A 27,169-nucleotide genomic window follows, 5' to 3' on the forward strand; every position below is an offset into this window, starting at 1 on the left:
TGTCAGTTTCTTTTCATTTTCGGGTGGTGTGTTAAAGCATGTTAAAAGTCTGATAGGTATGCCAAGAATGAAGTGATAATGCCTTTCACCCCTAATGCAAGAAATTGTATAGGGCTAATAAAGAAACATTATTATTATTATTGTAACAGGACTCATGACGTAAGATGAGAAAGTTACAGTGACATTTCCCAGGATTCCCAGGAGTCTTCATCATCCTCCCACAACATGGCGCTGGTCTTTCAGCATGGCGGGCTTGATGCTTGACAGGGCTGCGCAGGTCAGGCGCTCTGACATGAATCACAAGCTACAGTACACACTCTTGGTTCAGTGCCGCAGAAATGTGTCCTGGTGGCTGTTATCTCTCAGTCCTCACAAATACTGGAGAAATGGCGACTATTACTTCCATTGCAAGTACTGTATTTCTCTGACAGCTATTCACACTGCAAGGCCCAAGGACGCTCTCCTGGCAGCTCAATGGAAGCTGACTTTTTAAAAAGAGAGGGTATTCTTTACAGGTTCCTTACAGGTTTACAAACCTACCGGGATGCAAACAAAGAAAGTAAGAATCCCAGGGGCAGTACTTCAACAGCTATACAAGCACATGTTGAAGTATAATAAGAGGTTCTTTGTGAATCTGGATGAAAATATGCACGGTATGTACTATATCTTAGAAGTTAGTGGTTAATTGTGAAGCAAGCCCACTGATATAAATGCTTGCAGTGTGGTATGGATGTGCCATATGGTGTGAAATGATTCAGATCCTAGTCCTGGACTTCATTTCTTCTTTTTTACCCAGGTGCCCCCCTCCGATTCCAGATTTTGTCTTAATTCAAGGGGAACCCCCACCCTCAAACAGGTTTCAGGAGGCACGGTTTGGAAATGCTTCAGCTGTCAAAATAGGAAGGTTCAGAGTTTAAATGAAATTGAGGTTGACTTTGCATATGACTTTCCAGCCAGACATACTATTAGCATTCTTTCTCCAGGACCTGGCTGCCTAATCCTGGTCCTAGAGGGCCGGTGTGTTTGCAGGTTTCACTGCACTCAGATTTTAATGAGCTAAATCAGCTGGTTTCTGATTTAACTGGACCAATTTAACAGCTTTGCCCAGCCCTTAAGATGCTCCTGCTGTAAAGAGACATAGAAAACCTGCAGACACACCAGTCTCCAGTTCTGTTCCTGTTCTACACTATATAAAGGTCACTGTAGAACCTGGTAATTTTAAGGTGTTTTGTCTGTGATGCTAAATACTGTCCCCCCAGAGAATGGTGGCATCCTAGATAAGCAAACCTTATTCCAACTTCTTGTATCTGTAATTGATGGGATCACAGTGGACTCTGATCTCAAGGAAGGAACACTTATGGTCTAGTTTCTAGATCAAATTGCAACATTGAGTAGAAATCAGCCGCAATGCTTCCACTCTTTAGCATTAGAAGTGTCACTGAATAACTTTTCTCTGCTGTAATTTTCTCACACAGGAGATCATCCCAGTGGGGAATAATTTCTGTGACATGCTGGCCTAGACCAGCTCAGGCTGTATGAGTGTTCACGTAAAAGGTGCAGACAAGTGATACGTTCAGCAAAGGCTGGTTTACACTGCTACTGAACGTGAAACGTCAGGACTGTGAGAGAAAAACTAGGAAGTATTCTGCTGCAGTGAAAGCATCGAAGGAAGGATTTTGACGTTAATCGTGAGACCTGGCTTAGAGAGGTTCAGAGGCAGGAAAGCTTTGCTGATGTGTTGGTGAGTGATCTGATAATGCCTTGAAATGCCCAATTAGGAGGTGTTTGTTTAGTAACAGTAGATATAACAACTAAAGAAAATTATCCACACAGCCTTCAAAAAGCCCCTTATTCCTTTTGAGAATCACAGCAACCTGGAGCCTATCTAAGAAGTTCCAGGGAACACTACCTAAAATCAGCCGAATTCGGTATTAAACTGTGCCAGCATCGAGGGCACAGAAGAATTACATCCATTTAAGATAAATCTCTTAATTGCTATTCTACTTATTGTAGTGAAGGAAACAAGAGATGTTATTAGCAGACATTAACAAAACACTTCCAGTATTCTCTAGAGCAGGGGTCTCCAGTCCTGGTCCCAGAGGTCTGCAGTTTTTCCAGATCTCTTCCAGCATGTGAAAAGATGGATGATGCTGTTAATTAGTTAATCCCAATTAAGCCAATAGTGATCTTATAACATTGTTAAGAGATGAATTGGCACGGAAACCTGCAGACACACCGGCTCTTCGGAACCAGGATTGGATACCCCTGTTCTAAGACCAGAGTAATATCCACTGGAAAGTTCTCATGTAGCATCCATCCATAAAGATAACAAAACCTAAGTAATTATAGCTCAATAAGTCTTAATTCTATTACACATAAGTCTATGAAAATGATAAGTGTAACTAAACTAGGGGATCATTTGTATATCAGAAGGATTCTAATGGAGAGTCACAATGAGTTTAGAAAATGCAGGTCTCTCTAAACTAGTTTTTTTAGCAAGCGACAACAGTAATGGATAACCCTGAACATATAATAGATAAGAGAGCGTGTGATAGGGCGTATTTAGACTTTCAAAAGGCTTTTAATCGAGTTACTCATAAAAGATTAGTTTTTAAATGACAGACAGTAGGCATTCAAGGTAATGTGTGTCTTTGAATTAAGAACTGATTAATGGGCAGCACATGGAGAGTACAGGTGGTGGTGAGTGCACAAACTGGGATGATATAATTAGTGGCATAAATCAGTGATCTATATTCTGGTGCATTTAGTAAACTTGCCAAGCTCATAGATGATACCAAAAATAATATGAATATTAGCAAACACTGTAGAAGCTGCAAAGGAAAGTCAAAGATACAAATTTCAAGACCAAGCAAATACACCTTGCAGAAGACGTTTAATGTAGACAAGTACAAAGTGATAGATGTAGTTAGAAAAATCTAAACTATAAATATAAGGTGGAAAACACTTAGTGCTTGAAGAAGCTGCTCATGAAAAAGTCAGAGGACACAAATGGAAACAAAGTGGAACAAATTGCATTTAAAACTGAGAACAGCAGGTTTTTACACAAAGGATTGTGTGGAATTATGAGATACTAGCAACCAAATGTGTTTGATATGCTAAATGATTGGCCTCATGTTTTAATGTTTCCTTAATGTATCAAAAGCTTTGGAGTCTTTACAGAATCTTAGAATTATATCTAAATTGTTACACATCTCCTGTTTTCCATAAAAAAACACAGATCTGAGAGTCTTCCAGTTTTTATTGGTGTGTTTGAGGTCTGCCCAGAAAATTATTTTAATATAGTTATGTCAGACACATTTTACATTTTATTTTTGTGCACCATCAACCCTCTATTGTGAGTTGTTAAGTCACAGGATATCTTTTGTTTTTAGAATTCATATATTTAAAAATACAAATGACAGTAAGTATGAAAGCTTTTCATTGTAAAACACTTCTCACTGTGAAATAAGGCAATTTAATACATCTGAGTAATAAGAGATTGGAGATTGCATTTAGGATTGTATAACAGTCAGATTGAAAGATTTTTCTAGTTCTTTCTTTCCTTCACCATTTCTGTAGCTCAGCTGTTATTGAAAGCGTGTCTGTTATATCCTAAATGACTCAGCATCTGTTCCATAAAAAGACACCTGTCACATACTGTACAGAATATTTTAATTATAAAATTGCCTGTCTTCTTTGACACTAGGGCCTAATTGAGCTAAAAAGCCATTTTCTGATTTTCTTCTGTGGGAGTTGCTTTGTAACTCGTTGCTTTGTCTCACTTGGTGAAAATCTTTAATTTTTTATTTTGCATTTTAAAACAGCGCCCAATTGCTCACAAAGCACAGGAGTTTAGACCACCCTGGTAATTGAAAGACACATCCTAGGAAGATACATCAAATACCCTAACAACATTTCCTCTTCAAAAAAAAAATTATAATAATTTATCTGAAAGCATTTGCTGTGAATGAGGAAGAGCCTGATTATGTGTCTGGGCTTTTATTCCGAGTCTGCCCTCTATTAAACCTCGAAGAAACAGAGACCTGGACTTGTAAAAGAAAATTATTCGCTCTGATATGAAGGACCTCCTGTCTATTCCTCTTGCATAAGTGTTGATCCTCTTTGAAAAACACCACCCTTCCATCTCCTCTACCCTTATTTTTAATATGCAGTCATTAGTGCCCGGAAGCTGTTTCAAATCTTAATTAATAACGGGTCTTTCAGAAGAAAGCTAATGGTTTGGATGCAGCAATTCATAGGTAAATCAAAGACTAAGAACAATTGCAAGGTTTGTGTTATTTAAGCTCGACAAGTGCAAATGGACCCAATACAGGGGATGTTTGTTGCATATTATTCTTTAGATCAGAAACATTTCATATCATTAAAATGGCAGGGCACTCCAACCAGTGTATTTGGGTTACAATGAGAAGGTGAAGATTCCTCATGGAAAATGGGGATTCTTTTTTCTCATGTTATTCAGTTTATTAGTTGCTTTGCAGCCTGCCGCGTTTTCGGCGTGTGACTCTCTATTAGTATCCCTGCTTAGGCAGTGATTTGCTTTTTGTGATTGAGAGCTTCAGGGGAAAAAAAGGTTTGTGAAATCCACAAGAAGAAATTAGCTAAGGATGTGCAAAGCTCCGTTTTATTAAAAGGATCTGTGGTTCGCATGTGGTTTACGTGGCTTTTCTGTATTTCTTCTCCTGGGAAGGTTAACATGATATCATTAGCATGTTATCGGAAAGCCCTGGCTTCTTGTGAGACTGGTTAGCTTGAGTGGTTTGAACATGGTGCTGACCTCAACAGGGTTTGGTGCTGAGGCTGCCCAAGTTTAGAGAAACCAGTGATGGCAGAATCTTTTTTTTTTAACATGTTGGACACTTTGTAATGTCACCATTTGAACAGGGCTTCACTGAAAGCCTTCATAGCCTCTTTCTGTTTGTTAGGGAAGAACAGAGTGCATTTAACTTAGCTTCCTCCTTGCAATCATTTCTTCTGAAAGCCACTGCAGTCTTTGGAAAATAAGGAATCTTGTTTTCTCTGCCTTCCCAACATTTTCACTCAAAAGTGAACTATTGTGATGTGTCTTCTTGCCTGCAGGGAGCTTGTATAAGGATGGTGTACAACTAGGATTCATAGAAATCATCTACCACCTCATTCCTGGAACTTGGGGGTATTGGGAAATAAACCTGTAATGTCACAGGACAGGATCCAATTCACAGTTGCCATAAATTAGGCTTCTTTCACCTTTTAAGCAACCCTTATCAAAGCCTAGTTTTCTTTTTGATGTTGTCCTCCGTCTTCATTATCAGCAATTATAATTTCATCTTCAGTATTGGTTTGCCAGCCTTTGTCTGTAAACTGCTTAAAATGCTTTTAATAACTGTATTCAATAGCCTGGGAACGGAACCTTCTGCAGAGTCCACAAAAAGCTCTTGTGTGGAGAGAGTTTCTGGTGCCAGAGGGGGCTGTTTCTATCACAGTGAGCACTTAGAAGTTTTTTAAATAACCTATGTAGATGAGGAATTGAGGATTCTAAATAAAACTGTTAAAGCGTCTTCTTTTTCATCTGGCAGGCTTGTGTGCAATTGTAATATTACAGCGCAAGAGCCTCATTTCAGTCAATTAAGACTCATGCATTATACAGGGGAAGGCCTTAGAAGAAACATCCTGTTAAAGGCCACAAACTGTCACTCATTTGAGATGCTACAGGCATGGAAAGCACAGGTTAAAGGTAAAGGTTATACATGACATTCTGCAGATATATTGGAACAAAAAAACGCAGCCGAATGCAACGCTAAGGTAAGGCTCTCCAGAATTTTTAAATTCACTGAGGAAGTCCTAATGACAAACTCCTGACAGTTTCTAAAGAAGATGACTGAAAGTAAAGATAGTTAAAGCAGAGAGGGTAACCAAAATGAAAGTCCTTGTCAAAACGGGCAATATCTGAGAGTAGGAGGAGGCTTTTTTTGAGAACTGTATCTGCTCAAATAAGTTTTCCACCTCAAAGAGTTTGAAACATTAGTGACATAACTTTCATGTCACACTGTTGCTAAGGAAGGAGAGGAGCCTTCTTTGTCTGGTAATTCAGTCAGTTGTTGTCCTGATTAATACAGAGAAAATTCCTGTCTGACATTCAAACCTTCTTGTGAATTCGAAGGTTGTTTTCAACGATGCAAGTTTTTAATGTACAGGGTGTTATGAATTGTACTGGAGCACTGTACAATTCCAGCACTGATAAAACCCCAGCACCAGTCTGCTTTGTTATTGCACTTGCTGGACAAGCCTCAGATCTCACCATGATTGAAAACCTTGCTGGCAGCGCAGCAAGCCTGCGTCAGGCATTGCTCCTGTGCTGCTGGAATGACAGTGGTGCTTTTATCTCCCACAGGAAATCGTAAATCTCTTCTGAAGCCGTTTGCTTATTTCCTGTGCTTTTACACAGTTTGTACTTTAAATGATGCACGCTAGCTATGTATTTACATCATATTGATAAGATTTTTACAGGGCCATTTAATGACTATATGATTAAGAATTACATTAATAATTAAAATACCCATGTTGTTTTGTACCTTGTACAGGTGTTTATTTTTAAGAAGAAAAGTCTTATTTGGGGTTGCTTACTGTTCACCCAAGTTGTGATTTCCTATCTTTAGTCCTTTATTATCCCCCTTTTCCTTTTTTTTTAACAATCTTCCATTTAGAGGGTCACTAGTACTGAGGGTGCTTGCAGTGCAGTGGTTCCTAGGAAATTCCTAGGAAAGAACTGCCCTTTGGATTAGCAGCATTCTAGTTCCTCAGCCCTGTGATGTCCCACTGCGTGTCAGCCTGTGATACATCCTGCCAGTTGGTTACCAAGATCATCTTTATCATGGTTTGTGACAGAATCTGCACTCCATCCACCCCTGGCATGCAGAATCACGTCTATGAAGGTTTACAGTGATATACTATAGTAAGAGGGGTATAATTTACATCAAAAGTATGGTGAAATCATGGCAGGTGCATAACATTGACATAACATGAAAGATTCTGGTAAAGCCAAGGCAAAGCAAAGTGACAACATGACACTAGCATTGAGTTTATTGCTCTGAGCTTCTTAAAGAGGGCGTCTCTTTAGAAGCAGCCCCGGGTGTTCATAATGTTAGCACAATGTACGGTATGAAGCTTCCCCCCAACCTGAGGCCCTACCCCTGTGCTTCAGAAGACAGGCGAACACTATGGAGTGAGCAGGACATCCCTTTAAAACCCTGCCAGAGCTTAAGGGAAAGCGTGGGAGGGAGCTGTTCCCTAGCAACCAGCAGTGGAGTTGTTATGGGAGGCGTATGTAAGCAAGGGAACCTTCAGCGTCCAGATGGCTTGCCCTGAACATGTGTAAATAATGTTAATATCTCCGAAGGCATGTGATCTTAAAACCACAAACACACATAAGGGTTCACAGCGAGATCACCTAGTGCGCCACCCCGTGATGCTCAGGCTGCACGAGCATCAATCATTTATCAAAAAACAGTTTGGCATTCGGAGTACTCAACAAGAGCGCCAAACAGACATGGGCAAAGCTGAAGGGGATATCCCAACACAAACGTGCACATGGGGAATGGAGTAAAAAAAGCAGGAGACCTAATGGTTTTTCACACATTTGTCATGGACGGCCATTAAAGCAGAAAAATTACTAGTTTCAGAAGTGACGATGCCACACTTTCAGCCCATCGAAAAATATCAAGTCCACAAAAGGTCAAGAGAAATGGGATTCCTTTATCATTTTGGTGTTAGAAATAGAAAATCACAGATGATCATAACTTATTTAGTCATTCCAGCTTGTTTCCCAGTTCTCATTTGCATATACTGTAGGTTTAACAGTCCACAAAACTCTTCCGTTTTTTATTTGAATATCAAGGGGTCAAAATCTGTGTCCGCTTTAAATACATGTATTTAATGCATTGAACGTTTGGTATGTAGACGCATCTCCTGGGAAAGTAACTGGGACACAGCAGTATTTAATACTACAAGACAATAATGACTCCAAGCACTTTTCCAAGAAATATGCAGCTGTGTTGTTAGCTTTGGAGTAACAAAGGAATTGATTCATTTTGTGAGTGTATGTCAAGTTTAACTGCAATTGTACATAGAGGTTTCCATTCAATGGCACTGCAGAAAGAGCAAACCTTAATCAAGCCAGCTTGTTAATTTGTAAGATTGACAGGTACCTTTGAGAATTTAGAAAAAATAATTCTAAAAATAAAATTTAACATAAAAAGAAATTTTCAGCTGTGTTATGTCCTCTTCATTCAGTTTTTTTTTTAACCCTGGAAACATTAAGAGAAGGAACACATTTGTTGTTAATAAGGTAGGTAGCGGCACACAGAAAAATAGTCCCTCTGATGTGATAATGGGAGTTCATTTCAGATTAGGTTTTGAGTCATCTCTGTTGCAGCGATCCTGTGTATTTTCCCTCTGTGAAGAATGGGAGAGTAGGACAGTGGCATGGAAAGTTAGCGCTGATGCCTTGCAGTTCTTGATTGTGGACTGGAGAGCCTTCTGTGTGGAGAATGCATTTTCTGCAGTGTCTGTGTGCACTGGATTGGTGTCTAAATGTGCATGTGTGTGCACTGCCTGCCATCTCAGCCAGGGTATAGTCCTGACTTGTAGACTCTGCTTCAGGGCCATACCCTGTCTTGGAACAAGCAGTTTTGTGATAAAGGATAGAAGGAGAAAAATGGACTGAATGTCTTCTTCCCCTATGTGTGTGGAAAAGCGTCTGAGCTATAGAGCTGTTATTACATTTAAGAAGCAAAGCAGCATTCTTTTAAATTGGAAGAATATGAGCAGTTGTGAAGCTCAGGGGATTCAAAGCAGTTAACTTTTAAGCAGAAACGTGGAGAAATGTCTCACGTTATTGAGTTAAGCTAGAAAGAAGGAGCCCATCACAGCTCATAGTAAAGCAGACGGACCTGCAGATTTAACAGGTATTTTCAGATTTTTTGTTTTTTAATTTTGTCATCTCCAACATTAATATTGTGACACTAACATCCTAGGATTAGTTGTCCTTTACCTTTGATTGTCTTACCTGGAATAAAATAACCTTTGCTGTAGCAAGAATGAAAAAAGAGTGGCATCACTATGAATAAACTGCTGAGCATTATTTAAGTGATAATTACCACAATTCTTAGGTAATAAGTTGGAATTTAATTGGATATTTCATTGTGACCTAAAAAAAATGAACAAAGACTGTACTGCTCTGGCAGTGTTTGTCGAGTGTATTTCGGGGAAGCTCTGAAGACGCGCTCTTGAATTCCTCCAGTGAGCAGGGCTCTGTTACCATGGTGACCAGACTGCAAGACAGTCTATGGGTCAGTTCCGATTCACTACATCTCACAGACTCCTGATCGGATTTAATTACATGCTGGACAACTCTGACAGCACCCCGCCCAAAAGAGTAACATTCTTTGAATGGCAGTTGTGGGGATGGACTTCCTTTCAGGCTTTGGAATGAAGTATTTCAGGCTTTGGAACTGAAATGAGCATTCAAATGTTTTAACTGTTCATCCATTTAAGGATAAAATCTGAGTGTGCCTAATCTGTTATCAGAGAGGTAAGGGTTAACCATCAGTAACTGGTAGACATTCACCCACTGCTCTTCCACGTTAATGTCCAGTCAATGTAGGTTTGGAAAAACAAGTTGTTTTTTTTTTACTTAATTGTTGTGACTGAGTATTGACTCAGAAGAAGAGTGGTGTCTTGCTGCTTTTACCAAAAACCTTTTGCGTTTCTGCCTCTTTGGCTATAAGTTTCCACTTTTTACTGTGTGCTGTTGGGATACGTTATTTCTCAATGCAGGCTAGGCTTTCGTATTCAAGCCACATTTGTGCAAAATAGCCAATCTGTAATTTGTGTTAAGATGGTATCTAAAATCAAGTCTCAATTCTGGAAGACATAATTGTAAGCTGTAATGAAATGCAAGTGATTTTCTGCATTTATTAGGGAAAATGTCCCTACTAAACAGCCTGTGACAGAGCGTTTTTAGCTGTTGGGGAGGAAGTTGTTGCTGGTTATCAGTTGACTTTTTCCTAACTGTGTTTGTCAGAGTACAAGAGACTATGTACTCTGCTGCTGCAATTAAGAAGTATACCAATCCTTCTCACCCAGTGAAGAGGGGATAATACTTCTGTAAAAGAACTTCTGAATATTTGTCCCCTTAAACATACGTTAAACTGCAGGGTTTCACTGCATTCTTGCAGCATCATGTTAGTAACTTGTTAACAGTTAGGATGCATGACAGTATTCCCAGGCCAGAGTTACTTCTTGTAGTTACCTGTGTGTACTATACAACCCGTGATACAACTCAGAAGACTAGATTCTGTTTTTATTCCTCCATCATTCAAAAGTGGGGGAACATTTTAAAAATAAGTTAACTTGGATTTCCAAGGAAAGGTGTGTGTGTGTGACTTGCTCAGTAAGGCCTGCACTGTCAAGCACAGACGTTTGAGGACCTGTCTTCACTGACTGCACAGCCTGGCAGTCTTGGTTTGGTTTCTTTGCAAGGTGTGCTACTGAGGTGTCTGCTGCAGAATGTCACACTGCATCCTGCTGAACATTGCCCACTGAACCTTCTGAGAGCCCCTCGAACCCACAGCAGAATGTCAGGAATCCCTAATGAAGAGATATGTGGATCCTGTGTAGACACAGGAGTAGGTAGATGACGAGGCAAGCAAACAATCCAATATGTAAGGCGAGTTCATGGTCCAAAGGAAAAAGGCGATTCATAATCCAGGAAGTACGATGAAGCAAACAATCCAAGACGAGAGGCGAGGTCCAAATGATGGATTAGCACGTGCGGCGGCGCTTGTTATTAACCCACTGCTGGTACTGGTTAGTTCTTTTGTGAGATGGTCTCCGCTGGCTGGTGGTCGTGACACAGAAGAGTTTCTTGAACACACATGTCTGTTAATCTGTCCTCTGGCTAGTCATTGACAGTACCCCCCCCCCTGGGCAGCTCCCGACACCCAATCAGGATAGTCCCTGTGAAAATCAATGATGAGCGTAGGGTCCAAAATATCCTTCTCCAGAACCCAAGATCTCTCTTCGGGGACGTAATCCTCCCCGCCGGCTAGATACTGAAGGGTACCATGGTGCCATCTGGAGTTGAGGATCTTGTGGACAGTATACACTGGGCACCCCTGAATAAGATGCGGGAGCAGTGGTAGGGTTTCAGGAGGGAGACATGGAAAGATGGGTGGATTCTGAAGGTGGGGGGGAAGCGCGAGACAAAAAGTGACCAGGGTGATCCAGGAGAGAATCAGGAAGGGACCGATGTACCTGGGGCCGAGCTTCTTGGAAGGCAGGCGTAGAGGTAGGTTCCTCGTGGATAACCAGACTAACTTTCCTCTCCGAAAACATGGGGGCTAGTCTGCGATGCTGGTTAGCAAATCTGGCCTGGCGCTGGAACGACTTGGGGAGAGCTGTCCTAGCAATTCTCTAGGACCTCAGCAGCTTGGAAATAAATTGGTGCACCAACGGCACGGCCGTATCTGGAGGGGTGTCGGGGATGAGAGTGGGTTGATATCCTAATGAACAGAGGAAGGGAGAGAGACCTGTGGAGGAGGAGGCAAGGGAGTTATGGGTATACTCTTCCCAGGGAAGCAGTGACGACCAGTCATCCTGTGAAGAAGAGGTGAATGTTCTCAGAAAGGTAAGGAGGCTTTGGTTAGTCCTTTCCACCTGTCCATTGGCCTCAGGGTGACATCTAGAAGTCAAAGATACATGGGTCCCAAGTGCTTGACAGAAGGCCTTCCAAAAGGCAGAGACAAATTGAGGGCCCCTGTCAGAGACCACATCCCTGGGCAGATCATGTATCCTGAAAACCTGCTACACAATGTCGCGATTTCCTGGGACGTGGGCAGTGTGGGGAGGGGTACAAAATGGGCTGCTTTGGAAAAATCGATCGGAGACCACCATGATTACAGTATGGCCTTGACTGTTAGGAAGATCCGTAATGAAGTCGACAGCTATATGGGACCAAGGGCGGTGTGGGATCGGAAGGGGGTTAAGAAGGCCGGCTTTCCTAGCCTGTGGAGTCTTAGTCCTGGCACAGATGGGGCATGCCCGGACATACTCAGCAAGCTCTCATGGAAGGCCACCAAAAGTCCCTGGTCAAGAGGTCCAGAGTGTGTCTGCTACCAGGATGACCTGCAAACCGGGAGTCATGACCCCACTGCAGGACAGGAGAACGCAAGTGATCTACCACAAAAAGCTTATCTGTGGGACAGCACAGAGGAACTGTAGTTCCATTGAGGGCATCTCTGACCTGATCCTCAATAGAGGAGTGAATCGCCACCAAGCTTCTGTTAGATGAGATGATTGGATCAGGCGTGTAGTCCAGGTCTGCGTGGGGGGGGGGGTCATGGAGCCGAGAGAGTGCATCAGCCCTCCCATTCATGGAGCCAGGTGATGACAAAATTGAAACAAGAAAAGAAAAAGTGACCAACAGGCCCGACGCGAGTTGAGGCGCTTGGCAGATTGAATATAGGACAGGTTCTTATGGTCTGTGATAATGACAAAGGGGTGGTGAGCCCCCTCAAGCCAGTGTCTCCATTCCTCCAGGGCCAGCTTGATAGCAAGGAGTTCATGATTACCCACATCGTAATTAACCTTGGTGGGAGAGAGCTTCTTAGAAAAGAAGGCACAGGGATGTGGAATGTGCTCCTCTTCATGGCACTAGGAGAGGACTGCACCAACCCCATAGGCAGAGGCGTCAACCTCAACAATGAAAGGCTGGGAGGGATCCGGATGCCGTAAGAGTAGAGCTGAGCCGAAGAGTTGTTTTGGGCATAGGAATGCCTGGTTAGCCTCTGGGTTGCATTTACCCCGGCTTGGTCAACTGTGGGTCGGAAGCCGTGATGGGCGCCACAACAGAGCTAAAGTTCTGGATGAATCACCTGTAGAAGTTCGCAAGACCTAGAAAGCATTGAATTTGCTTTAAATTGCGAGGCATTGACCAGTCATTGATAGCAGCGACCATCTCCACTCCAAGGGGAGAAATAATGTAGCCCAGAAAGTGAATCTTAGAAGCATGAAAAATGCACTTCTCGAGCTTGGCGTAGAGCTGGTTGTCAGTGAGTCTGGACAAGACCTCCTGGACGTGTCATACATGTTCAGGAGTCCAAGTATACCAAAACAATTTCCAATAATGTCCCTAAAGATGTCATTCATGAAGGATTGGAAGACCACCGGGGCATTAATGAGTCCAAAAGGCATAACCTGATATTCATAATGCCCGTGCGTGGTCATAAAGACCGTCTTCCACTCGTCCCCTTCACGTATCCTGATTAAGTTATAAGTCCCCCCCCCCATATCTAAATTTTGAGAAGATGGATGCTCCGCATAAGAACTCCAGAGCGGCTGGGATTAAAGGCAAGAGGTAGCGATGTTTGACTATAATGGAGTTCAGCCCTCTGTAGTCAATACACAGCCATAAGGAGCCATCCTTCTTCCCTGTGAAGAAAAAGCCAGCACAGGCTGGAGATGTGATCCATCCACAGCTTGAATGCAGACGGGGGCGAGAGGAATATCCCACTTCTTCGCAAAAGTGGCGTCTACAAAGTTCCCCACTGCCCCCGAGTCAACCAAAACCAAAAGGGGAAGGTGTGCATCCATCCATGAAATCTCAGCCGGGAATAAAGGCCCAGACAAGGATTGTGAAATAAACAGCACTACCAACTCTAACAGTAGGCTGTGGGAGGGTTAGAGATGGATACGGGGATCTTGAAGGACAAGCAGAGAGAAGGTCATCCGAAGCGCCGCAGTACAGACAGTCCCTCCCGACGACACCTTTCCTTTTCCTCCAAGGACAGGGGTGCATGTGGCAGGGTGGGCACCAAGGGGAGAGGGCCCATGGGATGCACAGGTCTGCTTCCTGGGTGCCTCTCTGCTCTTCGAAGCCAATTCAACCACCTGAGCGATCGCCACCTCTAGAGACCGAGTGTGTAGTTGCATGAGCACTGGGTGGTCCTTCAGTTCCTCCAAGAGACCTTTAGAGAAAAGGCAAACCAAAGCTTTGGGGTTCCAGGCAGACTCTGTGGCGAGGGTTTGGAATTCTGCCACAATCTTGCAGTGGTCTGTCGCCCTAGTGAAGCGAGGACAGCCGAAGGAGAGTCAAGTCCGGGTTGCTTTGAGAAAAACGCGCCCAGGGACGGTCTGCAAAAAGCTGAAAGTCAGAGAACTGCGGATCTACCCTAGCAAGCAACACCGATGCCCAATCCAATGCTATGCCTGTGAGCAAGGAAAAGGCGTGTCCGATCTGCTCCCGGGGAGTAGAAAAACCGCTCAGTCTGCAGTTGGAAAGCCAGGGAGCATTGAGCAATAAAACCCCAGCAGCCTGCAGAGTTGCTGTCATACTTTTGAAGTTGAGGGAGTGGTGGGCGGGGCCGCGGGGGTCGGAGCAGGTGCTTATTCAAAAAGCTTAGCAGGAATCGGTGCGGGAGCCGGCGAAAAGGGGGGAGACGAAAGCCAGGCGACGTGGTTAGCGAGCTGTTGGAGTGAAGATTGAAGCTGGGTGAAAGCTTGGGAAGGATGATAGAAAAGAGAACGAAAGTCTTGAGCGTCAGCGGGATCCATCTTGCAGGTTCGGTATTCTGTCAGGAATCCCCAATGAAGAGATATGTGGATCCTGTGCAGACGCAGGAGTAGGTAGATGACGAGGCAGGTGAACTATCCAATACATAAGGCGAGTTCGTGGTCCAAAGGAAAAAGGTGATTCAGGATCCAGGAAGTACGATGAAGCAAACAATCCGAAACAAGAGGCGAGGTCGTGGTCAAAAGGAGTAAGGTAGGTCAAAATCTGGGAAGTACACTGGTGGCAAACAATCCGAGACGAGAGGCGAGGTCCAAAGTCGAAAGGCAAAAGGGAAGTCCAGAGTCCAGAATAATACGAGGTAGAACTCTCAACGAGTAGACTCAATACCGACAAGCGGGTTAGGATGGTTTAAATAGTGCTGCTTGCCGCACGGTAGAGCGTGTGATGACGGATTAACACGTTCGGCGGCGTTTGTTATTATTAACCCGCTGCTGGTACTGGTTAGTTCTTTTGTGAGATGGTCTCCGCTGGCTGGTGGTCGTGACACAGAAGAGTTTCTTGGACACACGTGCCTGTTAATCTGTAAGGAGGGCTAAAACACAAGTATGCCAGAAACTTGCACAGCTGGAGATTTAAAAGCAGATCTTACACAAGACATTTACATGAACTGTGTAACTATACATTTGCAAAACAAGAATAAATATAAGGGAAGATGTATTTGAGTGCGTGTTCGAATTTGGTATGCATTTCTACTATTAAAGGATAATGTACATGCTAATTTAGTTGTAGATAATTGTATCTACAATTATGCCTTGTAGATTATTAAACTATTCCAGAGCCGTGTGTAATGAATGGATGAATAAAAAGATCCTCCTTGTATTTCATTGAACTTTCAAATGTCTTGGCTTTCTCAGAGAATCGATAATTATCATTAATTATTTTAATGAAGATGTACTGCAAGCGTGAGTGATTATTTTCTTGGTTCCCTAAGGAGCTGTGCATCCTTGATGTATTTTAATCCTGTGTGATTTAGGGTATCCTTGAATTCCACAGTCACAGGAACCTAGCTTTTGATTGGTGTGACTGGAAGAACTGGTTACGCCATCTGGTTCAATCTGGCACACGCACAAGCAGGCCGACACGCACACAGAATGTGCGTACAGTTTCTGAGAAGGTCCATTGTGAAACAGTTCCTGGTTACCAAAGACAGAACTCGTGTTAACGCACTCACTTGCCAACTCTACAACAGGGTTCTGTGACAATGAGAAACAATAATCTCTCTAGATATTAAATCTCACTTATCACTGGTGAAGACGCGGGCTCATTTCCTTTGTGCCCATATGAACTGACAAATAAATTGCTTTACAGAAATTTCCTAGAAATACATCTTGTAGCTAAGCAGTTTGTCCATCCTGCCTTTTGATGAATTTTTAGAGTTTAAAACACTGGAAGGAAGAGACCAATAGAATCTAAAGAAAAAGGAGATGTTTGGTTATTTTCAGCACTAGAAGTGAGTGTTTCTGATAGTTATTGTGTTGTGTAGGTTTGTGGCAGTGTTTGAGGAAGTTGGCTTTACTCCTTTCTGCCCCTGCTGGCTTTGTGTTTTATTTCTCTTTTGTTTCTGAGCACACCTGCTAGAAATGTGAAATCCCTGTGTTTGTTTCAGGGCTGCTGAAGGAGACGGTGAGTTTTTCGAACGAATGAAAAGCATTCTTCAAAAGCAGGAGAACATGCAGCGGTCCTCCCACACTGAGGTTTGTTATCAAACACTGTTTTTCCAGCTTTTTGATGGTGCTAATGGAGGGTCTCAATCTCTGTTTCTGTTTATGTAGCATAGACACACAGTTATTTAACATCGCATTGATTGATCCTTTTTTACTGCTAGAAGTACACCAGAGACTGAGCATAAACTTGTTCATTCTAAAATTCTAAATTATTTCTTGAATGGGTAAGTTAGGTCTCAGTAAAATCTTATTTTTTCAATTTTTTCTAAATGATTCCTTTGTTAAAGAGCTTTAGAGGTCATCAGAATACAGGTTGAAAAATAGGATGTTTGTCCCACCTTATTTATTTGGTTGTAAGGAGTTCAATGAGCTTAGGCGTTCAATTGATCTAAAAGAGATACATGTTCCTGTTCACACCTGGAGTGTTTCTCAACAGTTTCTAATTTTAATGGTTGCGACATACAGTACTGACATTAAAAATAAAGGTAGTGTGCACACATGGATAGTAGCATTTTTTTTATCTGGAAACATGACCCAGAATTGTAAGCAGTTGTTTCCAATTGTGTAGTTGCCTTTTTAACTTGTAAAAGTTGTGCCTTTGAATAATGTCTACCAGAGATTTGAAGGCGGAGCTAGCTGTGGGCTAGGAGGCTAATCACTGTGCAGATTTGTCTACATCTTCTGAAGCAGGAGGTCGGGGCTTGAGGTAACTAATATAAGAAAGCCCTGTGTCAGAGGGTTCAGGATCAGCTTGCAAGCAGTTGTCAGCTACTCTGATTAGAGCAACAGCATGATCAAGGGCATACATCAGTGAAACCGTCTCAGTGTTTCCTTCAGGGAAATACTGTAGTCCTTGCTTTCTGCAGAAGGCGGGTCATATTACAGCGATAGAAAAACAGGATCTGTAATGCAATACCTACTTATTTATTCATTTTTTTAAAGAAGAAAATCAAATGACATATCAAATAACATTGACATACTACAAAAACATCTTAGGTACGGGATTTTTTAATAAAACTCAGTCTTTTTGTGGTGATTGTTCCATAGCAGTTTTCCCTTACTTTCAGTTGTGGTTTCCTGTGGGTTTAAAATGCCTTTAGCATTTTTTGATAGTTGTCTTACAAACCATGCAGATTGCACTGTCAATGTATTTATTCAACATTTATTTAATTTATGGAAATTTATTTTAATGAACAGATGCATCACATTCTCACAATATCATGCACATCCACCAGAGCAGTTCGGACCTTTCTGCAGTCATTCTTTTTATCTACACACAACACTGAATTTTCCCAGTACAGTGTCAAAACTGCTTTATGCAGAAAATACTAATTAGTTGCCCAGAAGCTTATTTTTTTCTTTTGTTTTTGATATTTATTGTGTCCAAACCTTAGCTGCATGGTGCTGTAGACTAATCGACTGAAGACTGTTCTCTTAAACTCTCTGAGTTTAAATGCTCAAACTCTTATTCTAAATATCTGTTACAATTTATTCTTTGTAAGCCACCTCTAGCTTGATAGTTATTTAACCTTTTATTCATGTTCTCTCACTGTGACTTTATTGGGTCAAAAATTTCAGTAAAAAATAAGAAGACCTTTTTTGGGGGATAATTTCCAGTAACTCTCTTAATATGCTAATTTGTCCCTGAATGCCACTGAAGCTGATATTTAGATGTCAGAGCAATTGGCTGGTTAAATGCGAATTAAGGTGTTTTGACAACGCAGGGATCAGTTTCTTTGCTGACTGCTCTTCACCTGAGGTTCTTCTGTTCAGCAGGGCCTCATCGAAAGTGGGGCTCCCCCTCCCCCAGAGACCACAGGCCAGACCAGTGTCACAGAGAGGCCAGCGTTGACCAGGAGAGAGGTGAGCCTGTCGGGTCTTAGCAGAGCTGTAAACCTGGTATTACTATAATAATGCAGAGCACATTAGATGGTTTAAGAAATGAGGCAGATTCATGGTTAATGGGGTGTACTAATAAACCTTGTTAAGTGTTTCTACTTTCTCTTTAAGGAGAACAGTATCTGTCTCATGTTAATTACAAGTTAATTTGGCTGGGCCATCTCAGTCTGGCTCTCAGCCAGCAGCCTCCCACTTCATCATACGGTGAACTGCAGGAGGGCTGGACTGCACAGTGACCTCCCGTACTCCTGAGGAGGATGAAGCAATTTAGAGCCAGCTAACCCTCTCCCAGCCAGTCCATCTATATCAGCTCCTCTAGAGATTCAGCAACACTTTTTTGAGCATTTTGAGCACAGGCAGTTTCTCACTTTATGTAGGCATATGAACATGAGATATCCATAGTGGTGCTCTTGTCCCGGAGAAGCATACAGTAAAACAAAACAGCCATCACCAGAACAACACACTGGAAGTCCAGGTCATCTTGCCCTTTGCCTTATTTAATAGAATGAAGCATAATTTATCAGAGCGGACCTTGATCTGTCAATACCCAATATATCCCTTTACCTTCCGCAGTAGAAAGCTGAAGTCTAAAACTTTCAGTTGTTGTAGTTCAGTACATATTTTGTAATCAAACTGATTACAAAATCAGCTCCTTTTACAGTCTGCCAGTAACTTGAACAGTGCATTTGTACATTACCCATGAGCTGATGTTCCAGGGGAGCGCCATGGCAAACTGGTGTCTATCCCAGAATGCATAGGGTACATGTCACTCTCCCTGGAAGCAACGCCTGTCCATCACAAGGCCATGGAGCAAAAAAGAATCTGAGTAGCCAATCAAACCTAGACAGTGTGTCAGTTCCATGTGGGAGGAAACTGGAGCACCTGGCAAAAGCTCCCTAGGACCCAGAGAGAACATGCATTCCTCACACAGATGGACATTCCAGCCCAGAATCCAAAATTCTGTATCTTTCTTGGACAGGGAAGATAAATCTCATTAAATACTTATTTTTTCCTAAATGACTCCTTGATGAAAGAGCTTTAGAAAGCATCAGAAGTAAGATTTGTCCTGGAATAATTTAAGACTTGAATCTGATTCAGCAATAGAAAGAAAATGGAAAGACAACAATAAATGTTGAAAAAGAGACATGGTAGTTTATTCCGCCTCATTAGTTTGGTGGTTAGTAGCCTTGTGTTTCTAGACCACAGCAGCACTGTGATGCACAGCTACAAACACATCTGTGAACCCTGTCTTCCCTGCAGCTGGACCTTCTCTACGAAGAGGTGGTCTACACTGTGGTGAACCGGGTGGGCGTGCCTACCCCTGACTATGTTAACAACGAGGGAGAGCTCTTCGCTTACCTACAGAAGGTATTCTCACTTACAGTCATGGGGGTCATTTCTACCATTGCTCTCGTGGTAATAAAAAATAAAAAATTAAAACTGTTTTAATTTTTACAAACTGCTTTTTACATAGCAAAAGATTTGTCATGACTTTTTGGTAATTACTGTAGTGTTATTTGGTATTAGGTAAAGAATACACGTAATGCTTTATACTGTATAGAACATTTTTAATTTAAAAAATTGGAAAACATTTAAAATACTTGGTGAAGTGAGACTCTAATAATACTCGAAAACTTGAGCCTACAGATCAAAAGCAGCACACTCTTCAAAACAACGTTCATCCCAGATAAAACCTAAAACCTTTGTAAGACTAGGAAAAAGAATTTTCTTGCCTTAAATGCATGTGCAGCATCAGTCTTCTCCCTCTGTTAGTCTGTGATCTTGAAAGTGACTCAGTTCAATGCTGAGGTTCAAATGTCTGTTCCCCTTCCAGGACAAAGATAAAATTCAATCTTCTGCTGACATTCATTCCAGTTGGGCCCTTGATTTGGTGCCAATATTTGCTTTCTTTAAAAACATTTTCTCTGCTCAGGATTTGGTTCCAAAATATCCAAAAGTATTTTATTGCCAACAACATCATCATTCAGAAATGTACACAGTCTCTACTCAACATTCCTAATTAATTTACCACATGATTTCTCACAGAACAGCTCTTAACAACATACCAGTTTACAAAGAACACACCTAGGTGGGGAATTACACTGCATCAGACACGCCCACAGTGAGTGTTTTCCTTCTGTTTAACTCCAATTGGTCACATTTCTCAAGCTACCACACTTGTAGGAGGGCAGTTCTAAAACTCACTAATTAATAGATGCTTCATACCAATTACAAAGCCCGTTCACCTTTTTAAGAGCTGAAAGCTAATGTCACAATCGGCCTCAACTAGAAAATCAATTTTGCCTGTTTCTAAATCAATTTAGCCTGTGATTAAGAACAGAAACCAAAAGAAAAGAACCGAGGATTACACCAAGGAAAGGAAATTTGCAGTTTTTGAATCCATGGGTCAAAGTTTTGGCTTGAACTAAGGTGCTCACTCCATATTAACTGTTGAAAGCAGAGTTTTTTCTTCTTAATATGGGTAACCTTCAAAGCCTTGACGGTATTTGCTCTACAATAGAAATAGAGGAGTAGATTAAGGGCCTGTCAGTCTTCGCTGTGTTTGGGGGTGGTGCTGTCTCCTTTTTTTTGAGATCCCTCTGACGCAGACAACACCCTTTGGTGTTTTTGATGTAGCTTCTCGGTCTGAATTGCTCATCTCCAGCTTGTTCCAGGGCTCTCCTGGTGGGAGGTGAAGCTGGCAATCTCGAAGGTGACCTGGAGTGTTTTTACTCATTAGTTCAGACCCAAGACACAAGTCACCTGGAGATGCTAAAAATAGATTGTCAGTGAGATTCACCAAAGCTAAGATAGTGAAGGGTTTTGATATGGCACTTACAGTAAAACAGAGAGAAATTCTTGTGGGCTTTGAACCCGGACTCTCAGTTTCTGTTTCACACAAGGAGTGCAGCAATTGCCCCCCCCCAAAGAACAGAAGGCTGACCTATAATCCTCTCCTCATGGAAGCTGCGTTCGTTTCATCGAAGTTTGTGATTTTAATGGCTGCTTCTATTTCCCCCAGGTGTTCGACATTGGCTCAGAGGAGCATGACATCATTCTCCAGAGGGTCAGAGAATCCAAGGTGGGAGACATTTTCTTCTGTTTTTTTGCTTTTGCTTTTGTCAAACGTTTTTCAACTGTGCGGTGCGTATCTCCCAGATATCTCTTTTCCACCTGACTGGTGCCTCAGGCTCCCCACAGAAAGGTTTGATCGTGACGTGCGGACTGATGGAGGGAACCTACATGTACAGGAGAGTGTGGTTCTTTACACAGGGGGTGGTGGGATGTTGGAACAAGCCTTGTTAGATCCCCTGGCTGGCTTCTTTTAAGAAAACGCTAGATGAGAGGTTCTGATCCATTAGACATTAACTAACGAACTGTAGATGGGCCGAACAGCTCCTCTCCTTTGTTACCTGTCTTATTTTCTTCTAAAGTAACAGAGAATCGTGTTTTATTTAGTGTGTGAGGGGTCTGAAAAGGTCAATGTCTTACATACAAGGAAACATCAGAGATCATTGCTGCTACAATCAAGACAGAGTAGTTGTTGCACTACCTACATTCCTCAGGAATGCAATCATAATTCAGCACCTTTAATATAGTCTTCAAGACACGAAGAATTAAAAAACAATCTGGACTTTGGACTTGGATGTCGGAACATTCTGAATCACACTAACCACTGTGGGCAAAGGTCATCCTTCACACTGAGAACTTTGATAAATATTTGCTTCTGTTTTCCTTGCTTGTTTGTTGAGATTGGTTGTGACGTTTACCTGATCAATTAAGGTGGATGATGGCTTGATGTGATTGTATTTTCTTTCTCTTGTATGACAGGACCTGTCCGGCTTGTGCGTGCCCCACTAAAAGAGCCTCCAATCTGTTTTCAGGGCTTCTTTTAAAATCAAAAGTGAAGATCTGACACCTCAGTGCCTTTAAATGTTCCACATAAGACCTTTGATCCTCATCCAAAACTCTGGTGGTTCTCTGCAGAAGCAGCAAATAAAATTCAGAGCTGAAACTTAGCTCTGAGAAAGCCGCACGAGACAGGTCTTCCTTCACTGTCAAAAGTTCCAGACGTAGCTTTGTTTTAATTTAGAATTACAAATAAAGTTCACCTGATATATTTGTTTCTTTTAAAAAATCAGATATTAAAAGGGAAAATGCACTTTCCCCTGATCTTCAGTAATGGATGATTGTTTTCAGCAAAAGGAAAAAAATAACCCACAACCTCTTAGAGCATATTGTTCAATAGTTTCATGTTTCCTTGCCTGAATAGATTCTTTCCTCGGTCAGAATGAAATATACCAATAGAAAATGTTGAGAAATGCTTTAAAATCCCTTCTATACTCTCCAGCAACACTTACGTTGTGTTTACTCCTTTTCATTCCAGCGAGCCAGTTACGCACTGAAAGTTTCTGTGATGAAAGGCAAAAATCTTCTGGCTAAAGATGCCAATGGTGAGTCAGGTGCTCTTCTTACTTCTGCGCTATGGACACGCTGACTGGAAGTTTTTCGTTCACTGCTGTAAGAACATCAGAGTTTTCACAGGTTAAAGACAAGCTCAAGGCTCCTGTGTGGCTCCACCAGTTAAGGGCTTTTTTCAGAGACCTTGACAGTTCACGCTTGGTCTGTGTTATTTGCCAGCTGTGTCTGCGACTCCGCAAGCGACAGCGTGCAGTTTGCAGAGCACTGCTGGGGTGGTGTTGGCTTGAGATGAGTTCGGTATCCTCAGCTGGCAAAGCTACACTACCCCTGTAGCTTTCTGGGCACCCCTGAGCCCACGGTTTTGCCAGTGAGAGCTGCAGGACCCCTCCAGCTGAGGGCACTGAGGGACTCACAGCTCACTTGTAGCAGAAAACTGCAATTAAGTATTTTTTTTATTTCAAATTGTGTAAGATTTGAAAATAAAGTAAAGCAATCGTAATTTAAGAAAAGGCATATGTTTTGCACATGTAGAACACAGAGCCCTGTAGAAATCTGCTTCCTCCTAGTTTCTTTTATCACTCCACCGTTTTGTAAGTGGTCTAGCCCTCATGTATATTCAGGCTCTACAAAAAGCCTTGCAGTAGTCTTGAATTTTAAAGGTTTTGAGGTCAGTACAATCCGATCCTGGATGCTGTTCACTGTCTGCTATTACAATTTGAATCTCACAGTGTGAACGATGTATGACAGGTTTTGTATATTGACATGTGATTATTAATATTTGCTATCAGGATGCAAATTGGCAGCATTCCAAGACCTGGACTTAGGCTATACTTTTATCTGATCTTCCTTGAGCAGAAGCTTGGTTATACAGGTACAGTAATTAACTCCAGCATTAAGGTTAATAATGAGGTTATGTTCTCAGAATGGAAACCTGTTACCTTGTCATGTTGTTTGCACCAGTGTCTCATTTAGGAATGTCTTGGATTGACCTCAGCTACAGGTAAAACAATGGGACACCTTGCTGCAATCGAGTTTCAGAAGTTGCAAGTATTGATTTCACCTTAAGAAGAACCAGTTTTTTTTTATCGATACCCTCCTGCATTCTAGATTGGAAAAGATCACCCGAGTCTTGCCTAAATCTGAGATCCCTGCCTTTGCTTGCAGGCTACAGCGATCCTTACTGCATGCTTGGGATCCTCCTGGGTCAGAGTCCCAAGGAGCCAGAAGAGAAGAAAGAGAGGAAGTTCAGCTTTCGCAAGAAGAAGGACAAGATTGAGAAACGCTCCAGTGTCAGGGAGGTCCTCCCTGCCAAGTACATCCAGGTCACAGAGGTCAAACCGCAAACTCTCAACCCTGTGTGGAATGAGCATTTCGTTTTGTAAGTAGTTACAGTAATTTAATTCATTCTAACTGTGTGCCAAACAAATGTAAATTAAGCAACCTCTGCTCCTTCCCTTTTTAAATTCACAACCTTTGAAGTGGAGTAATTTGTAATTTGTAATTATTTGCATACTATTTTGTACTTCCTTTTAAAGACATAAAAAGGTTTATTCAAAACAGTAAGATGAGATTACATTATGTCATGTAGAGCTTCAATAAATAACCTCTTTAATGGATTTTGCAGTGAGATTGATGACATCTACAGTGACCTGCTCCATCTGGACATATGGTGAGACACTGGACTTTCCTTCAGTTTGAGATTCAGTTGGATTAAATGATTTGTCATTGCTGCACCCATGCCAAAGCAGAGCAGTTTCTGAGGCAAAACCTCATTCTGTGTGAGTCATATCGGCCATTCCATTTGCTTTGATAAAAAAGCCAAGATTGTGTGCCCAGAAAGATTAAAACAAGTTTTGAAACAAATGTCAAGTGCAACTGCTATTCATAAATTACACTTTTGTTACATTAGCCCACACATTTACAAGCACAAATGTGAATAACCAATAACCTGCCCTGCTGTTGTCTTCCTAGGGATCATGATGATGATGTCTCAGTGGCAGAAGCCTGCAAAAAGCTCAATGAAGTCAGTGGTTTTAAAGGCATGGGCAGGTGGGTGTGGTTATGGGACAGGTGGGTGTGACTGTAGGGCAGGTGGGTGTGGTTTCAGTGCAGATTTGTGTGGTTGTGGGACAGGTAGGTGTGGCTATAGGGCAGTGTGATTTGTTTGTGGGAAAGGTAGGTGTGACTGTGGGGCAGATCAGATCAGATTGATCTGGCCATATATAATTTTTTGTATTAGGAATTTGTCTTTTTGCATACCCCAGCTCTCCGTGAGACACACAGACAGGGAGAGAAGCTTGGTGTCAGAGCGCAGGGTCAGCCATTTATATGGCACCCCTGGAGCAGTTTTGGTTATCTGCCTTGCTCAGGGGCCCAACAGAGTAAGATTCCTCTGCCGGCTGTGGGACATGAACCAGCAACCTTCCAGCCACAGGCCACCGCCCCCCCCCCCCTTTTATAAGATCAGATGGGTGTGGCTATAGGGCAGCTGGGTGTGGTTGTAAGACAGAGAGATATGACTGTGGGACAGGTGGGTGTAGCACCAGGACACAGAATTGTAACTATAGGACAGGTTCATGCAACACCAGAAAAAACACCAGACTCCCATCTCCTTTAGTCAAAGAACAAAACTGATTTGAAATTCAATGCCCTTTGTATCAGGTTACAATAACAAGAATTCTATTTTCCTTCTAGTTCTTATTGTTTCTATTCTATTATAGAGTCACAAAAGCAATGTGGCTGGTATAGTGGTAGGTCTTTAACTTAGGCATTACAGTTACATTATTGAAGAATTCTGCCCAACCTAAAGCATTTTTTAAAATCGTTACATTGCCGTGCAGGTATTTCAAGCAGATTGCCAAATCTGTGAGGACCAATGGCACAGCAGGGTCTGTAGAGGAAAATGTGGATGACTTCCTTGGCTGCCTGAATATTCCCATCGGTGTAAGTACAGAGAAGGGGATGAAAACCATTATTAACCAAAGACGTTATTTTTTCAGTGCAGAAATGCTGTCCATTGAAAGCCGTTAACTGTGCACAAGTAGGATGAAGTATTGGTGAACCTTGTTAAAAACTAAAAACTGAATAGTAGTAGTCCCTTTTCACTGTTCACTAATAATGAAAGGTTTTTTTCTTGGTTATCAAAATCTTGTAATCCCATGCCATACAGGTAGATGTATCCAATGGCAAGTCATTATTCTTAGTCCCTATTTCATTGCTATGGTAAAGTGCAAAAACAGTAAAATCAAGGTGAAAGCACGGTAAAACATAGAGAGGTGCCTTAAAGTGCAGTACAAACCTCTGGAAAGTGGCAGATGAAGTAGATGTCTGGCACAAGTATGGTGAAACTGAGGGACACCGCTTTCTGAATTGACCGTGCCAGACTCCTAGAAGGAGTCTGAAACTATGCAGTGAGTGGTAATTTGCGGGTTCGAGCACACGTGATCTGACGCAGTCTTGTTTCGCCTGCCTCTGAAGGAGATCCCTGTGGATGGTTTGGACAAGTGGTTCAAGCTAGAGCCCCGATCCAGCACGTCCAAGGTGCAGGGAGAGTGTCACCTGGTCCTCAAGCTGGTCACCACACAGGTACACCCCCTCTCTCACAGCACCAGGGGCGCAGCTGAGGTGACAGCAGGGGGTGGAGGGTGGGGTTGAAGTGCTTTGATCAGTGAGATTGATCAGTTTTCTTTGATCAGTTTGTTCAGATCATTGAGAATCTAGAGAAAAACCTTCTCTGTCTGGAAAAACAAATCTTTATTCAACCGGAATCAAAGTTCTGACATTGCTCTGTTGAACTAAAATCCTTTCTTTCACAATCCAGGCTTACAGCAGCTAGTATACAGTTATCAAAATCATAGATGCAGAAATTTGTTTAAGATCAGTGGAGAGCTGCACTTTGGATTTTTCTTTTGAATTGTTTCGATGCTATTTGTTGGTCTCTCTCCCTCAGAGGGACACGGTCTTGAGTAAGAAAGACTCGTATGCAAAAGTTCATGAGAAGCTCCTCCGTCAGATCCTGGAGTATGAACACGCTCAGGTGAAGGTAAATTGGCTGATTTCATAGCTGGATTTTGTATTCCCCTCATTGTGGACTAGAAGATTTAATTGCTATTTGTACATGTACATTAGAATTCGTTTTCATGCCAGTCTCTCAGGATGCACACAGTACAGCAGATGACACAGTACAACAGACAACACCACACAATGTAGACAGTACAGTACAAAATGATAGATAATAAATAGTGACAACCGGTAATAATAAATATGTTGTAGAGAACAACAAATGTGGTAGTGAAAAAAAAAACATAGTAGTCCGTGCATTGAGTTCTGAGGCACTGCTTCGTTAGCTGTTGAGGATCCGTACTGTCGTAAGGCACAAGCTGTTCTGAAGCCTAGTGGTCCGAGTTTAACTACACTTACTGTAGTGCGGTACTGCTTGCCAGAGCGCAGGGGAGAGAACAGTTTGTGGCCAGGATGGTGGATTAGGCTTACCAACTGAATGTTGGTAAATCACATCCTATAGTCCCCTGTGCCGTTGCCACAACCCTTTGCAGTGCAT

The 27,169-nt window shown here is 42.2% G+C and overlaps 1 protein-coding gene across 10 annotated transcripts in view; it reads left to right on the forward strand.

Moving 5' to 3' along the window:
- baiap3 (BAI1 associated protein 3) overlaps positions 1-27,169 on the forward strand; it is a 76,116-nt gene that overhangs the window by 26,288 nt on the left and 22,659 nt on the right. For 2 of the 10 annotated variants that reach the window (XM_088612662.1, XM_088612666.1), the window contains 11 exons: positions 16,233-16,320; positions 18,064-18,153; positions 19,450-19,557; positions 21,212-21,271; positions 22,577-22,643; positions 23,776-23,989; positions 24,236-24,280; positions 24,583-24,660; positions 25,452-25,554; positions 26,089-26,196; positions 26,561-26,653. In XM_088612662.1, coding sequence (XP_088468788.1) covers positions 16,233-16,320; positions 18,064-18,153; positions 19,450-19,557; positions 21,212-21,271; positions 22,577-22,643; positions 23,776-23,989; positions 24,236-24,280; positions 24,583-24,660; positions 25,452-25,554; positions 26,089-26,196; positions 26,561-26,653 — 1,054 coding nt within the window. Of the gene's footprint in view, positions 1-14,415; positions 14,819-16,056; positions 16,077-16,232; positions 16,321-18,063; positions 18,154-19,449; positions 19,558-21,211; positions 21,272-22,576; positions 22,644-23,775; positions 23,990-24,235; positions 24,281-24,582; positions 24,661-25,451; positions 25,555-26,088; positions 26,197-26,560; positions 26,654-27,169 lie in introns of those variants that run through there. The other 8 variants (XM_088612663.1, XM_088612671.1, XM_088612664.1 and 5 more) reach the window with 7 other exon arrangements.

The sequence above is a fragment of the Lepisosteus platostomus genome, chromosome 19 (assembly GCF_059453375.1).
Source record: "Lepisosteus platostomus isolate fLepPlt1 chromosome 19, fLepPlt1.hap1, whole genome shotgun sequence".
Lineage (NCBI taxonomy): Eukaryota > Metazoa > Chordata > Actinopteri > Semionotiformes > Lepisosteidae > Lepisosteus > Lepisosteus platostomus.